Source organism: Triticum urartu, chromosome 3A (genome assembly GCF_056163025.1).
Source record: "Triticum urartu cultivar PI428250 chromosome 3A, HENAU_Tu73, whole genome shotgun sequence".
Taxonomy (NCBI): domain Eukaryota; kingdom Viridiplantae; phylum Streptophyta; class Magnoliopsida; order Poales; family Poaceae; genus Triticum; species Triticum urartu.
The window spans coordinates 93,184,926-93,199,803 of record NC_141875.1 but is presented as its reverse complement, the minus strand read 5'-3'; the positions used below and the strand labels follow the sequence as shown (position 1 = coordinate 93,199,803).

Here is a 14,878-nt window from a genome sequence, read left to right as displayed (position 1 = left end):
ATTTATGGCATATCCAAATGTGCTTCAGCAAAACTTATTATGATAAGGCTGGTTGTAATGGTGGTATTATAGCTAGTATAATGCATGCCAACTAGTCAATTTTGATGAGGTGTCATAGCATTAAATGAAGAAAGAGAGGGTGTAATATCATATCATGATACCGTATCATAATAAATGCTATGCTACTTTGTGTTATGCATAACAATAAATAGAGTAGTACATGATACTAATATATGATACTATACATTAGAAAGGTAGTATCATACAATAATATCATATGCATGATACTAGTATATGATATTCCCCATTACAACCAGCCTAACGCAGCAAGCTTCCAAATGGCACTCATGACTTCATATCATATCCCGACATTAAGAACTTTTCATACTGGCGGAGTATTCACAGGGGCTACTGCCGACCTTGTACGATCCCTTCGACTCCCCATTAACCATTTTAATCTTACGCAAATTCGCCTATAAATACTGCCCTCTGCATAGCAGCAGCAGCAGCAAAGCAGCCCCAGTAGAGCTAATCCGTGGGAGTTAAGCTAGCACGGAATGCCTCGGACGATGGTATCCCGCGCTCTCCTGCTCGTCGCCGTCGTCCTGACGGCGCAGCTGTGCGCGTGCACGGCGTACGCCGGCAGCGGCGGCGATGGGTTTAGCGTGGAGTTCATCCACCGTGACTCGGTCAGGTCGCCGTTCCATGACGCGACGCTCACCGCGCCCGCCCGCGTCCTCGAGGCCGTGCGGCGGTCCGCGGCCCACGCCGCGGCGCTCTCGCGCTCCTACGTCCGCGCCGACGCGCCCTCAGCTGACGGCGTCGTGTCCCCGGTCACGTCTAGGTCGTCCGAGTACTTGATGGCCGTGAACATAGGCACGCCGCCCACTCGTATGGTCGCCATCGCCGACACCGGCAGCGACCTCATCTGGCTCAATTGCAGCTACGGAGGCGACGGTTCTGGTCTGGCGGCCGCCCGTGACGCGGACGCGCAGCCGCCGGGCGTCCAGTTCGACCCCTACAAATCGACGACGTTCGGCGTCGTGGACTGTAACTCCGGCACGTGCCGCGCGCTCCACGGGGAATGCGACGCCAACTCCAAGTGCACGTACATCTACTCCTACGCCGACGACTCCCGCACGAGCGGCCTCCTCTCCACAGAGACCTTCACCTTCGCCGACGCGCCCCGGGCGCCCGCGGCGATGGGACGACGCGCGTGGCCAACGTCAACTTCGGCTGCTCCACGACCTTCGTCGGCACGTACATCGGGGACGGCATCGTCGGCCTCGGCGGCGGCGACCTCTCCCTCGTCAGTCAGCTCGGCACAGACACCTCGCTGGGCCGAAGGTTCTCCTACTGCCTCGTGCCCTACTCCGTCAATGCCTCCTCCGCGCTCAACTTCGGCCCCCGGGCCGCCGTCACGGATCCGGGAGCGGTGACGACGCCGCTGATCCCATCCAAAGTGAAGGCATACTACATCGTCGAGCTCCAGTCCCTCAAGGTCGGGAACGCGACCTTCGCGGCGCCGGACCGGTCCCCCGTCCTCGTCGACTCCGGCGCGACGCTCACATTCCTCCCGACGGCGCTTGTAGACCCACTGGTGAAGGAGCTGAGCCGGCGGATCAAGCTCCCTCCGGTGCAGCCGCCAGAGGAGTCGTCCCTGCTGCTGTGCTTCGACGTAAGCGGGGTGCCGGATGGGCAGGTTGCGGCCATGATCCCTGAGGTGACGCTGGGGCTGGGCGGCGGCGCCGCGGTCACGCTGAAGGCGGACAACACGTTCGTGGAGGTGCAGGAGGGGACCCTGTGCTTGGCGGTGGCGGCGAAGTCGGAGCAGCTTCCGGCGTCGATCATTGGGAACATCGCCCAGCAGAACATGCACGTTGGGTACGACCTCGACAAGGGCACCGTGACCTTCGCTCCAGCAGACTGCGCGAGTTCCTACCCCGCACCCTCACCCTCCGGCTCTCTGTAGCTTATGAAAGCGGAAAATTATGGTTCCGCTGGGTGCCGGCAGATCCCGGACCCTTAATCGAGTGCTCAAGATTGGTGCCCAGAATAATGTAACTCGCGAACTGTTACTCAAATGAAATACACTGCGACGCACTCTTAACGTGATAGATGATACAATAGGTCACATGTTTTTCAGTCCAATATAATGCTAGACCTACAAAAATCTACAAACATTTTACTAACTTTCCAAACTAATCATCTCCCTCTCCCTGAATTCAATTGTGGTGAGCCCCTTCATCCATCTATTACCAATCATACCTTTGTCGATAGCATTATTCTTTTCAATCATGGTACAATACGGTTACATGCATGCGTTGCCCTTCTCTCTCCCAAACAAATACACTCATTTTTTTACCTTTACTAATAATTTATTAAAAATACAGAAAAAAACACCCAAAAGAATGCTCCCCAAAACCGAAAAGACCCCAGCTCTATGGGCCAGCCTGTTTAAGAATCCCCCCCCCCCCCCCCCCAAACACACACACACACACACACTGTGTGTGTCGTCTACAGGAATCGAATTAAACAACGCAAAATGCGACAGATTTGGGCTCCGCATGTTCGTTGATTTTTTTTGCTAGTCTATGGCTAGTCAACTACCTTAGGAAAATTGCCTAAAAACTAGCTTAGGAAAAACACCCGCCTCTTTCTGCTAATTCATAAAATGGCATAATAAAAAAATACATTGGTTTTGAAAGAAATTTGTGAATTTTACAAAGTCCATGAATTTGAAAAAACATGAATTTAAAAATATTCATAAATTAGAAAAAATTGATTTTTTTTAAAGAGAGCAAAAATTTATAGATATTCATGAATGGAAAAAGAAAGCAAAGAAAAAAAATCGAAATCAGAATCAAAATAAGAACTAAAAGAAAAGGAACAAACCTCGCGCAGAACATTCTAAAATGTTTACAAAACCGGCTAAAAGGGAGTTCAATATCGCATCCCTACATGGGCCAGCCCATTATGTAAACTACTAGCTATAAAAAACCATCACCTAAGTATTGCCTAGTTACACATGATGTTCATGATCCATCATCTATGTAATGGTAGCAATTTTTCTGTGGCTAAAGATCATTTGCAAGTGCCAAAGCTTCACAACACGACTATGCCTATAACGTTGCCGGACGAGTCAGTTTATCAAACACACAAGTTGATGGGTCCTGAAACGCCCCTTCAACATTTCTGCAAACAACCACTGACACTCTCTCCGTTTGCACCTTCGTCACACCGTCATTCACTTTTTTTAAAACAAAGGCAAAAGGCTTGCCTCATTCATTAATTAAGGAGAAGAGTTTTAGAGTGCAACATATCAGGTCCACGACATAGCCCGTTTGAAAAGAAAACAATAACAACTACTACTCTCGTGGCATGATGATACTCAGGTGCCTAGCCGCTGCGGTGATCCAAAGTTTGACCGCGTCTTGGATAAGCTCGAGAATGTCGTAGGGCAGCGTTGATTTCTTCGTGAAGACTCTAGAATTCTAGGAAGCTTCCTCCCTGGCAAGGGAGAAAATCACCACGGTCAGTCGGCCGACTTTGGTTAAATTGGTCCTTACTTCACAAGTGGTTTATACCACATCACCCCCCTCACCTCCCCCTGGTGTGTTACACAACAACAACAAGATTGAGCGTGCTTTCCTTTGGTCAACTAAGGATAAACTTCAAGTATGAGTCTAATTTTCCTATGTCTTTTTATTGCCCTTGGGGCGGCCATTTGTGGCATTTATTTGTTGAACTCGGATGTTGAACCTTGTATTTTTAATAAATGGATGTGTGCATGACTTAATGCAGAGCTGAGGGTGTTCCCCTCTTTCCAGAAAAAAGATAAAACCTCAGGCACAAAATGCAAGGTCAACTGGGAGTCTGTCTGCCGCCACACCCACATCGGTGGGCTTGGGATCCTCCACTTAGGAAAATTTGCGAGAGCTCTCACACTAATATGGCCTTGGGTTGCGTGGAATGATCCTTGGGTTCGTCTGGAGCAGTTTCAACTTCAATTGGATGTTGATGATGTCATCTTTTGGAAATTTGAGGCAAATGAAAAGTATTCGGCGGCCCCTACTTATAGGATCGAATTCTTGGGGTCCACGTTGACTACCATGAACAAGACCATCTAGAAGGTTTGGACAACCTTGTTCCGCCGTCCACAATGAATTTTATGTAACCAGCAGGAGGCAGGATCCGGCACGGGACTACTCTCACTGGTGAAGACCTCACACCATGCATTGGAATAGTAATCTCTAGCTCGGTTGTGATGCTCTCAACAAAGGCGACCTTGGCCATTATAGCTCGATGATCAGGGAGATTCAAGAAAGGAAGAATGGATTCTAGGAGGTGATCTACGTCCATGAAAACTGAGCTTCAAATGCAGAAGCCCATAATTTAGTTCGGAGCATTTTATCACTCGATAGTGGTAATCTTATTTGGCTCAGCGAGCCTTGGGGTGTATCAATTGTAACTCTAAAAATTAATCAAGAATGACCACTCTTACAGCTAAAAAAAGTGTAAGTGACGGGCTAAATGCTAGTCGACTGAAATCCCAATTTGGGTCAGTCGATGGTTCTCTGCCCTTGATATATGTCAGTAGTCATCTTCCACCTACAACAGTTTTCTGAAAACATATCACAGTGCATCTTCTTCCTCCCGACGATTTCTTCTTCCTGCCGCCACGGACCACTGGCTGGACCGCCAGCCACCACCGCCCACAGCCGGCGACGCTCCTGCGCCAGCCTCGTCGCCCCACCAACGCCCAAAACCCTAAGATAGATAATGGAGTGATGACAGTGAGGGGAACTTATCTGGTGCACCGTGCCCTGTTGCACATTCCAAAATGTTCAAAAAAATACATAGAAAAATAGTGCATTGACACAACATCAATGTATATTGTCAAAAAAATTCAAATCAAAATTTGAAACATTGCCGAAAATACAAAAATAACAATTTCGACATCAATGTGCTAATAGGCCAAGATTGAAGCCAACTTGTGTTATTTACTATTAAGTGTCAAATTTATCATTTTTGTATCTCGAGCAATGTTTCGAATTTTGATTTGAATTTCTGTCACAATATACATTGATGTTGTGTTAATGCATTGAATCTTTTCGGATTTTTTAGAAAATTTTTAATGTGCGACGTTAGACCGGTGCACCGGTAGCACCAATTGTCCCGATGCATCAGATACACCCCAGATGACGGCGAGCCCCCTCCTTCTCTCCGGCAAGGCCCTTCCTTCTCCTTCCTTCATTGAAAAGCGACTGGCCCAAATTTGAAATTCTGCTGACTAACACGTAGCTAAAGTGAAAATGTAACGGATTACATATTTGCCGGAGAAAAGTCCGGAATGGAAACACTGAATGAACCCGACATCAAGAGCGAGATGTGGAATAGAATAAAAGGAAGCTTAAACGGGAGAACGATTGCTACAAATTTTCCAGGTGGCCGGTGGCACCAAGCAATCAAACACTGCCTCTTCTTGCCACTTGAGTGGCCCATCTTCCGGAGACAGTCCTCCTTCTACAAATTAGCTACAAGATTAGAAATTGCTACTCTACTCATCGTCCTCTTTTGGCACGAATTAATGGCTACCTGCAAAAGTCTTCAATTTCATACGCAAAAAGAGCAGCGCAAACAGCACTATCAACCCTTAATTCCATGTGTAGTGCGCAACACGTAATTACCATCGGGTCTGTCTAGGTGACTTAATTACTCAGATGACTTAATGAAGCATAAAAGTGATTACTATTGACACAATAATTACCATTAGTTATTCCACATCTTAGTGACTTAATGAAGCATAAAAAGATAAAGATAAATAAAAAAGAAAATACTCAGATAAATCTCCGCGTAAAATTCATGACATGAGACTCTTATATGTGCAATACTTATGGCACATCTACATGTGCTTTAGTAAAACTGATTACGATAATGTACTAGCTAGTTGCTAAATGGCACTCAACGGTACATGACTACTTCCATCGGGAAAAAAAACAGTACATGACTACTTCATATCATATCCCGACTTACCACATTCGTCTCCCCAGCCCCCATTAACCATCTGCGCACCATTATAATCTTACGCAAATTAGCCTATAAATACCGCCCTCTGCATGGCGGCAGCAGCAGCAAAGCAACCCCAGTAGAGCTAATCCTTGGGAGTTAAGCTGGGACACGATGCATGGGACGATGGGATCCCGCGCTCTCCTGCTAGTCGCCGTCGTCCTGACGGCGCAGCTGTGCGCGTGCACGGCGTACGCCGGCAGCGGCGGCGATGGGTTTAGCGTGGAGTTCATCCACCGTGACTCGGTCAGGTCGCCGTTCCACGACCCGACGCTCACCGCGCCCGCCCGCGTGCTGGAGGCCGCGCGGCGGTCCGCAGCCCGCGCCGCGGCGCTCTCGCGTCCCTACGTCCGCGCCGACGCGCCCTCAGCTGACGGCGTCGTGTCCGAGGTCACGCCCAGGACGAGCGAGTACCTGATGGCCGTGAACATAGGCACGCCGCCCACTCGTATGGTCGCCATCGCCGACACCGGCAGCGACCTCACCTGGTTCAATTGCAGCTACGGAGGCGACGGTCGTGGTCTGGCGGCTGCCCGTGACGCGGACGCGCAGCCGCCGGGCGTCCAGTTCGACCCCTCCAAATCGACGACGTTCGGCCTCTTGGACTGTAACTCCGGCGCGTGCAGCGAGCTCCCCGAGGCATCCCATTCCTGCGACGCCAACTCCAAGTGCACGTACATCTACTCCTACGGCGACGGCTCCCACACGAGCGGCCTCCTCTCCACAGAGACCTTCACCTTCGCCGACGCCCCGGGCGCCCGCGGCGATGGGACGACGCGCGTGGCCAAAGTCAACTTCGGCTGCTCCACGACCTTCGTCGGCTCGTTCGTCGGGGACGGCATCGTCGGCCTCGGCGGCGGCGACCTCTCCCTCGTCAGCCAACTCGGCGCAGACACCTCGCTGGGCCGGAGGTTCTCCTACTGCCTCGTGCCCTACTCCGTCAAGGCCTCCTCCGCTCTCAACTTCGGCCCCCGGGCCGCCGTCACGGATCCGGGAGCGGTGACGACGCCGCTGATCCCATCCAAAGTGAAGGCATACTACATCGTCGAGCTCCAGTCCCTCAAGGTCGGGAACGCGACCTTCGCGGCGCCGGACCGGTCCCCCGTCCTCGTCGACTCCGGCACGACGCTCACATTCCTCCCGACGGCGCTTGTAGACCCACTGGTGAAGGAGCTGAGCCGGCGGATCAAGCTCCCTCCGGTGCAGCCGCCAGAGGAGTCGTCCCTGCTGCTGTGCTTCGACGTAAGCGGGGTGCGGGAGGGGCAGGTTGCGGCCATGATCCCTGACGTGACGCTGGGGCTGGGCGGCGGCGCTGCGGTCACGCTGAAGGCGGAGAACACGTTCTTGGAGGTGCAGGAGGGGACTTTATGCTTGGCGGTGTCTGGCCAGTTTTCTGCTGTGTCCATCATCGGGAACATCGCGCAGCAGAACATGCACGTTGGGTACGATCTCGACAAGGGCACCCTGACCTTCGCTCCAGCAGACTGCGCGAGTTCCTACCCCGCACCCTCACCCTCCGGCTCTGTGTAGCTTATGAAAGCGGAAAACTGAGGTTCCGCTAGGTGCCGGCAGATCCCGGACCCTTAATCGAGTACTCAAAGATTCGTGGGCAGAATAATGTATAACTCGTGAACTGTAACCCAAATGAAATACACTGCAATATATTCTTCACGTGGTACAATAGGTCTCATATTTTTATGTCCAATATGTTAGCACGGCACTAGTATTACTCTCAGAATATGGTGGTGGTTCACAAGATCTGAAGATTACAAGCACCAAGGTGCCAAATTGGAGATGAATGGAAAAGGAACTAGGGTTCTAAGGTAGTAGGTAGCCGCCGCCGTGCCGTGCCATGCCTTGATCGATCTTCGATCCCCTCAGGGTTGCCAGCTTCTCCTTTTATCCCTCCTGTGTTGCGTTCACCCACTGGCTGCCACTCACTCTTGGGTTGGGTTTCTTGATCCTCTTGGCTGGGCCTTGGGCCGTCTCCTCGTCGGGCTTGGTAGTTGGTTGGGCTGATGGGCTGGTGCTGTCAGGGGTGCTAACACCCTCCCCTGCTTGAGTTGCGGCTTGTCCCCAAACCGCTGCGCACGGGAAACGCGAATGAAGCTCGTCTCTGTCTTCCCAAGTTGGCTCGATGGAATCGCCGGACCAGCGCACCAACACTTGAGCCACCACTCTGTTCGCTTTAGTCTTCATGCGACTGTGAAGCACTTTCACGGGAATCGCAAACTGGTTAGTATCAGCAGGCAAAACAGAGGAAACGGACACACCTGGCTTGATGGCTTTGCGAAGTTGCGAAACATGGAACACGGGGTGGATCTTTGAATGTTCAGGCAATCCCACTCTGTATGCTACCTGCCCAATCTGGTCTTGCACCAAGAAGGGCCCGAAGTAGCGGAAAGACAGTTTGTGACAGGCGCGACGAGCTACTGGACTCTGAACATACGGCTGAAGCTTGATATAAACCGAGTCACCAATGTCAAAGCTGCGTTCAGATCGGTTCTTATCAGCTTGATGTTTCATTCTTGTTTGAGCCCGCAGTAAGTGTTGACGGATTAAAGCTTGCATTTCCACCCTCTCGGAGAGCCAGGCATCCAGATCGGTGACAGGAGTAGCCGAAGCTGCCTCAATCCCCTAGTGTCGTGGTTCGTGACCATAGAGAACAAAGAAGGGGGTTTTTCCATGAGCGATGTGGTAACTCGTGTTAAACCAATATTCAGCGAGGGGCAGCCAAGAACTCCATTTCTTTGGGCAGGCATGGACAAAACACCGGAGGAAAGTCTCCAGGCACTGATTGGTACGCTCGGTTTGCCCATCAGTTGCAGGATGGTAAGGAGTACTCATTCTCAGTGTTGTGTTGGTCAGACGAAAGAGCTCCTTCCAAAATCTGCTAGTGAAGATGGGGTCACGGTCCGACAAAATTGAGTCAGGCAAGCCGTGCAATCTGTAAACTTGATCAACATAAGCAGTAGCCACTTGAGATGCAGAGAATGGGTGTGTCAAGGCCAGAAAATGACTGTACTTGGAGAATTTGTCGACGACCACCAAAATACAATTGGCTCGCCTAGATTGAGGCAATCCCTCGATGAAGTCCATGGACACCATTTGCCAGGCACGTGCAGGGACTGGCAAGGGTTCCAACAGTCCGGGGTACTTGCAACGCTCTGGCTTGGCTTGTTGGCATACCTCACAGGCCTGTACAAATTCAGTGACAAGCCGCTTCATACGTGGCCATGCACAAACTGTTTTCAAGCGCTGATATGTTGCAGGGGCCCCGGAGTGGCCACCAATAGCCGACCGATGCCCCGCGATCATCATGCGCTGTTGCATTTGGCTATTGCGCTCAATCCAAATTCGCCCTTGGTAACGCAAGAGGCCATCTTCCAAAGAAAATTGCTGGTGTGATTGGGGGTTAGCCTGTATCTCCTTAATGATTTTGAGGGTAGGTGCATCCTGGGCATATCCAGCTTTCACCTCCTCGAGCCACTCGGGTTGGCAGAGGGAGATAGCATAAAGCTCATCAGTTTCTGAGATTGGCCGACGAGAAAGAGCATCAGCAGCCCCATTGTCGACTCCTTTCCGGTAGCACAATCTGTAGCGAAGACCCAATAGCTTGGTGAAAGCTTTCTGCTGCCAAGGGGTGTGCAAGCGTTGATCTTCCAAATGAACTAAGCTGCGTTGGTCAGTTTTGATGATGAACTCTGCTGTCTGGAGGTACTACCGACAATGTTCAACTGCTAATAAAATAGCCAACAATTCTTTCTCATATGTAGAAAGCCCCTTATTGCGAGGACCGAGAGGCTTACTCAGAAATGCCAAGGGATGACCGTCTTGTTGCAAAACAGCTCCAACGCCAAGATCACTAGCATCGGTCTCAAGGACAAACTGCTTCGAGAAGTCTGGCAGGGCAAGGACAGGAGCTTTCACCAATGCAGTTTTCAAGGTCTCAAACGATGTTGTGCACTCACTCGTCCACACAAAAGGGATGTTTTTCTTCAAAAGATGTGTCAACGGCTTTGCTATAATACCATAATGGCGAACAAATTTGCGGTAGTAACCGGAAAGGCCCAAGAATTGCCTTAGCTGTTTGACATTGATGGGAAGAGGCCACTGTTGCACTTGCTTGATTTTATCAGGTTCTGTGGAAACCCCTTGTTCACTGATGACAAATCCCAGATAGGAGAGTTCTCATTGAGCGAAAAAGCATTTGGAAGCTTTGATCTGCCATTGGTCATTGCGCAAGAGTTGTAAGACTTCTCGAAGATGCTTGACATGGTCAGTAAAGGTCTTGAAGAAGACAAGAATGTCGTCGAAAAACACCAGAACGCAGATACGCGATACCGGTTTTAGTGTGTGATTCATAGCTCCTTGAAAGGTTGCTGGGCCCCCTGCCACTCCAAATGGCAAGACCTTGAACTCGTAGTGACCAGAGTGAGTTTGAAAAGCAGTCTTGAATTCTTCTCCTTCTGCCAATCTGATTTGATGGTAACCAGAACAGAGATCTAACTTCGAAAACCAGCTAGCTCCTGATAGTTCATCGAGTAATTCATCAATGACTGGAATAGGGAATTTTGGAGTGACGGTCAGCGCATTTAACTTGCGATAGTCAATGCACAAATGCCATTGGCCGTCTTTCTTGCGCACCAGAATTGCCGGAGAAGCAAAGGGACTATTGGAGTGTTGGATGATGCCCGAAGCTAGCAACTCTTCGACTTGACGCTCAATTTCATTTTTGGTATCTGGTGAGTGCCGATACGGATGGATATTGATTGGTTGAGCCCCTGGAAGGAGTGGGATCTGGTGGTCGCAAGCTCTGCGAGGTGGAAGGCCCCGGGGGGTGGCAAACACATCAGAAAACTCTTCTAAAATGTGCTGAATTTCAACTGGCACTGATGATGTATCAGCAAGATGTTGTGCTTGTTTGTGCTGATCAGGAGTAGCACAGAGGTACACAAGATGATCCACTTCGCCCTGGACACACATGTGCTGCAGTTCTTCGGCAGATATTTGAGGGCATTTGTTTTCAGAGAATTTGTGCCCTTGTAACTGAATCGGGGTAGACGCCGAGGGAATTGTCACCGTTTTGTTGATCCAATCAATGTGTGGATTCAAAGCTTCCAGCCAGTCCATTCCCACAATCACATCAAAACCTCCCAAAGGCAACACTTTAAAAGAGGTGGCAAACTGATGCCCTTGTACTGTCCAGTGACATTCAGTTAATTCTTGCTCACACCGCAGCTCTGCTCCGTTTGCAACCTTCACACGAGCTGCTTTGGGTAATTGTTGTAATCCCAGCAAGCCCTCGGCACAACGTGAGTTGATGAAGGACGCTGAGCTGCCCGAGTCAATCAACACTTCCATAGCTTGATCCTGGATCAATGCGCTGAACTGCAGTAGTTTGGAAGAGTCATTCCCGTTGAATGCTTGCAAAGATACTGCATAAACTGTTTCTTGAGTGGAATCTGGACTAACACTCGTCTCTCCGTCTGTGTTTTGTTCAATCCCCATGAAATCCATTAATTCCTCCAACACATGCATCTGGATTGTGGTTGGACAAGTGTGGTCATGCCCCCAACGCTCGCCACACTTGAAGCATAATCCCCTGGCTCTTCTGTATGCACGAAGAGTGTTCAGCGGGTTTGTTTCTTGTGGTGCTTGCCTTGGTTGTTCAACCGGTGCTGCACGGGCCGCTTCGAGGCCGCGGCGATCCGCTGTGACTGGTGTTGTAGGAGGACGAGGTTGGTGGAGGGGCACTGCCTGAGGAGGTAGGCGAGGCGATGGCCGAAAAACTTGTTCAGGGGGACGAAACTGCTCCGGCCTTCCCCCGTCATGCGCTTCCTCCTGGACCAATGCAAGGGCGCAGGCTGTGTCCAAGTCTGGAGGCTGCTGCACCATGATCGCAGCGCGCAAGTCCGCCCTCAGGCCGCCGATGAACCGTGTCAAAAAGTAGAAAGGATGAACCTCGTCAGAATAAGATAATAACTGGTTCATCAAATGTTCAAAGCGATCAATGTAATCCTGTACTGAACTATACTGTTTAATGGCAAAAAATTGTCTAATAAGGAGCTGATGGCGATCACGCCCAAAGCGGGTTGATAAAACATTGCATAGCCCCTCCCAATCCAAGCATAACACTTTCTTACGAACTGATTGCAACCAGACTGCTGTCGTAGGAGAAAAATTCAGTGTAGCCATTTGCACCCAAACTGACTCTGGGATCCCATAGATGGCGAAGTATTGTTCACAGAGATCTTTCCACAACAGTGGGTTCTCTCCATCGAACACAGAAAAAGGCATGGAAGGTGGACTGGGAGCATTTGAGGCAAAAAATGGTGCTAAATTCCCCGAACCCCCAGCCGGTGACAGAGTGTTGGTGACAGCAGGTAACTGAAGCCGGGAATTGACCGTACCGTTGGTCGGAGGGGCCGGCGGCTGACGAGCACCGCGTCGACCGCCGTCCGTGGAGGTGATGCAGCGCCGAGGCCATCGGCCCGAGGAGGAAGACGCGCCGGAGATCCGTCCGAAGACGAATTGTTCTTCCGCGCCAACAGATAGGTGTGATCTGTTGCCGACGCCTCCTCTGCGTCGTTTCCCTTGTCGCCCCGCGCTGCTTCTTGAGTAAGTCGACTTCCTCCTGCAGATCGGCGATCTGCGAGTCAATCCCAGGTCTCCATGACGCGAACTCGGCGGCGACGGAAGACTTGATGTCCTCCTTCCACTCCGCCCGCAGCTCCTTGAAGAACTCCTTGAGGTCGCCCTTGGTGACGGGCTCCTGGTCCTTCTGCATCCTTTTCGCTCGCTGCTGTCGTGTTTTGATGATGGACGCCGCCAGGGCGGAAGCAAAATTGGGCGCTGGGCTCTGAGTACCAAGTGTTAGCACGGCACTAGTATTACTCTCAGAATATGGTGGTGGTTCACAAGATCTGAAGATTACAAGCACCAAGGTGCCAAATTGGAGATGAGTGGAAAAGGAACTAGGGTTCTAAGGTAGTAGGTAGCCGCCACCGTGCCGTGCCGTGCCTTGATCGATCTTCGATCCCCTCAGGGTTGCCAGCTTCTCCCTTTATCCCTCCTGTGTTGCGTTCACCCACTGGCTGCCACTCACTCTTGGGTTGGGTTTCTTGATCCTCTTGGCTGGGCCTTGGGCCGTCTCCTCGCCGGGCTTGGTAGTTGGTTGGGCTGATGGGCTGGTGCTGTCAGGGGTGCTAACACAATATAATGATAGCCCTACAAAAATCTACAAACATTTTACTTAAGTTTTCAGTTCTCATATATATATATATATATATATATATATATATATATATATTAAATTTCCAATCTAGCCTTCTCCTTCTGAATTCAATTGGGGTGAGCTCCTTCATCCATCTATTACCAATCACCAGTAGAATGTTCGTGCGTTGCCACGGGTTTCTGAAATATTTTGCTGAAGTTATATAAAGATAACACATGTTAAAAACACGGACACAATTGCATAATAATTAAAGTGCACTTCATTTGTAATGTAAACTGTTAAAAAAATACAATTTGATGATGCATGTATATAGAACGGTTTCCAACTAAAAATCGGCTACAAATTAAGATATATTTGATGCGCTTAAGAAATTCTCGTCCAATATGAGTAATGTTGTCTTTAGCTTCATCCGCGTGATATTTGAGCAAGTATAATAAGAACGTCTTCCTCAATTCTTATCCATTCTGCACAAGCAATATATGCAGTTAGCACAAATGCTTCACGTCGAAGGTCTTAAAATGTGTAATGGAGAATACTCATCATGCAACCAAACCAATTCTTTACTGTTCCACCAGAGCATAAAGAAAAAAAATAGCCTAACAAATCTGCAATTTCCTAAATTAATGTTATCTTGAATATAGTGATACTACAAATAAAATGTATTAGTATGGTCACATTGCATGGAAATTCGAAGGGAGTGCCTTTGCGATTAACTAAAAAGAAATTTGTGTTATAGTCAAACTCGCTTGTGGTTGGTCTTCCTCCAAATGTTTGTCTTCTTTCTTCACCCGTCGATCCAACCAACTCCAACCGCCCATATATGCCCGGTCGGACGACCCGGTTACTAAACGGTCAAAAAACAATTACACCGACCAATGCCTCATAACAGCCCTATATGCCTAGTCTGTCCCGCACCTATCATATATAACCCATATCTGGGGTGGATATGGGGAGGCCCGGGAGTGCCCGGACGCGTCCGCCACATCAGCCAGGCCCACGCTGGCGCGCATCGGCCCCACCCCATCCCCACTAAAATTCCCACCCAGAGCAAACCCTTGCTCCACTTCACTTTCGATCCGCACTCCATCGATTCCCCTCCACTCCACATCCATTCACTTCCCCCTTTTCATCCCAATGTCGAGCACTGGCAGGGTCGGAGGTGACATATCCGACAAAGAGGATGACTGGGACACCTTCGTCCATGAGGCAGAGGGTGACGAGGAGGAGCTGGCTCTCTGCATCACGCTATAACGGTCACGGGTCAACACTAGTAGCAACTCCGGCTTAGCTCCGTCCCCTGTAGCCCGCCACCACAACGTGGATGCCGGCGCCGGCCCGTCCCGTACCGCGCAGAGCTCCACGCCCTTGGCCCGCTTCGCGGGGCTGGTCTGCCACCCTCCTAACCCTCCTCTACACAACTCCTAAAGGTTACCAATGGGTGCGCGTTCCCGCCCCGTTGGTACAATGCACGCAAACGTCCAAATAGAAGGCGTGCGCTACCTGCCTCGAGAGGTGTTGGGAAAGGGAGAGGGCGGCGACGTAGGAGGCAGACACACAGTCCTCCCACCGTCA

At 50.3% G+C, this 14,878-nt stretch overlaps 1 protein-coding gene and 1 pseudogene across 1 annotated transcript; both read left to right on the top strand.

Annotated features, from left to right (window-relative positions):
• Positions 1–543: 543 nt before the first annotated feature.
• Positions 544–2,117, top strand: LOC125548042 (aspartic proteinase CDR1-like; annotated as a pseudogene).
• A 3,993-nt stretch (positions 2,118–6,110) lies between these two features.
• Positions 6,111–7,750, top strand: LOC125548041 (aspartic proteinase CDR1-like). The gene has a single exon (XM_048711740.2). The coding sequence runs from the start codon at positions 6,184–6,186 to the stop codon at positions 7,597–7,599; it is 1,416 nt and encodes a 471-aa protein (XP_048567697.1). The 5' UTR covers positions 6,111–6,183; the 3' UTR covers positions 7,600–7,750.
• The last annotated feature ends 7,128 nt before the right edge of the window (positions 7,751–14,878 follow it).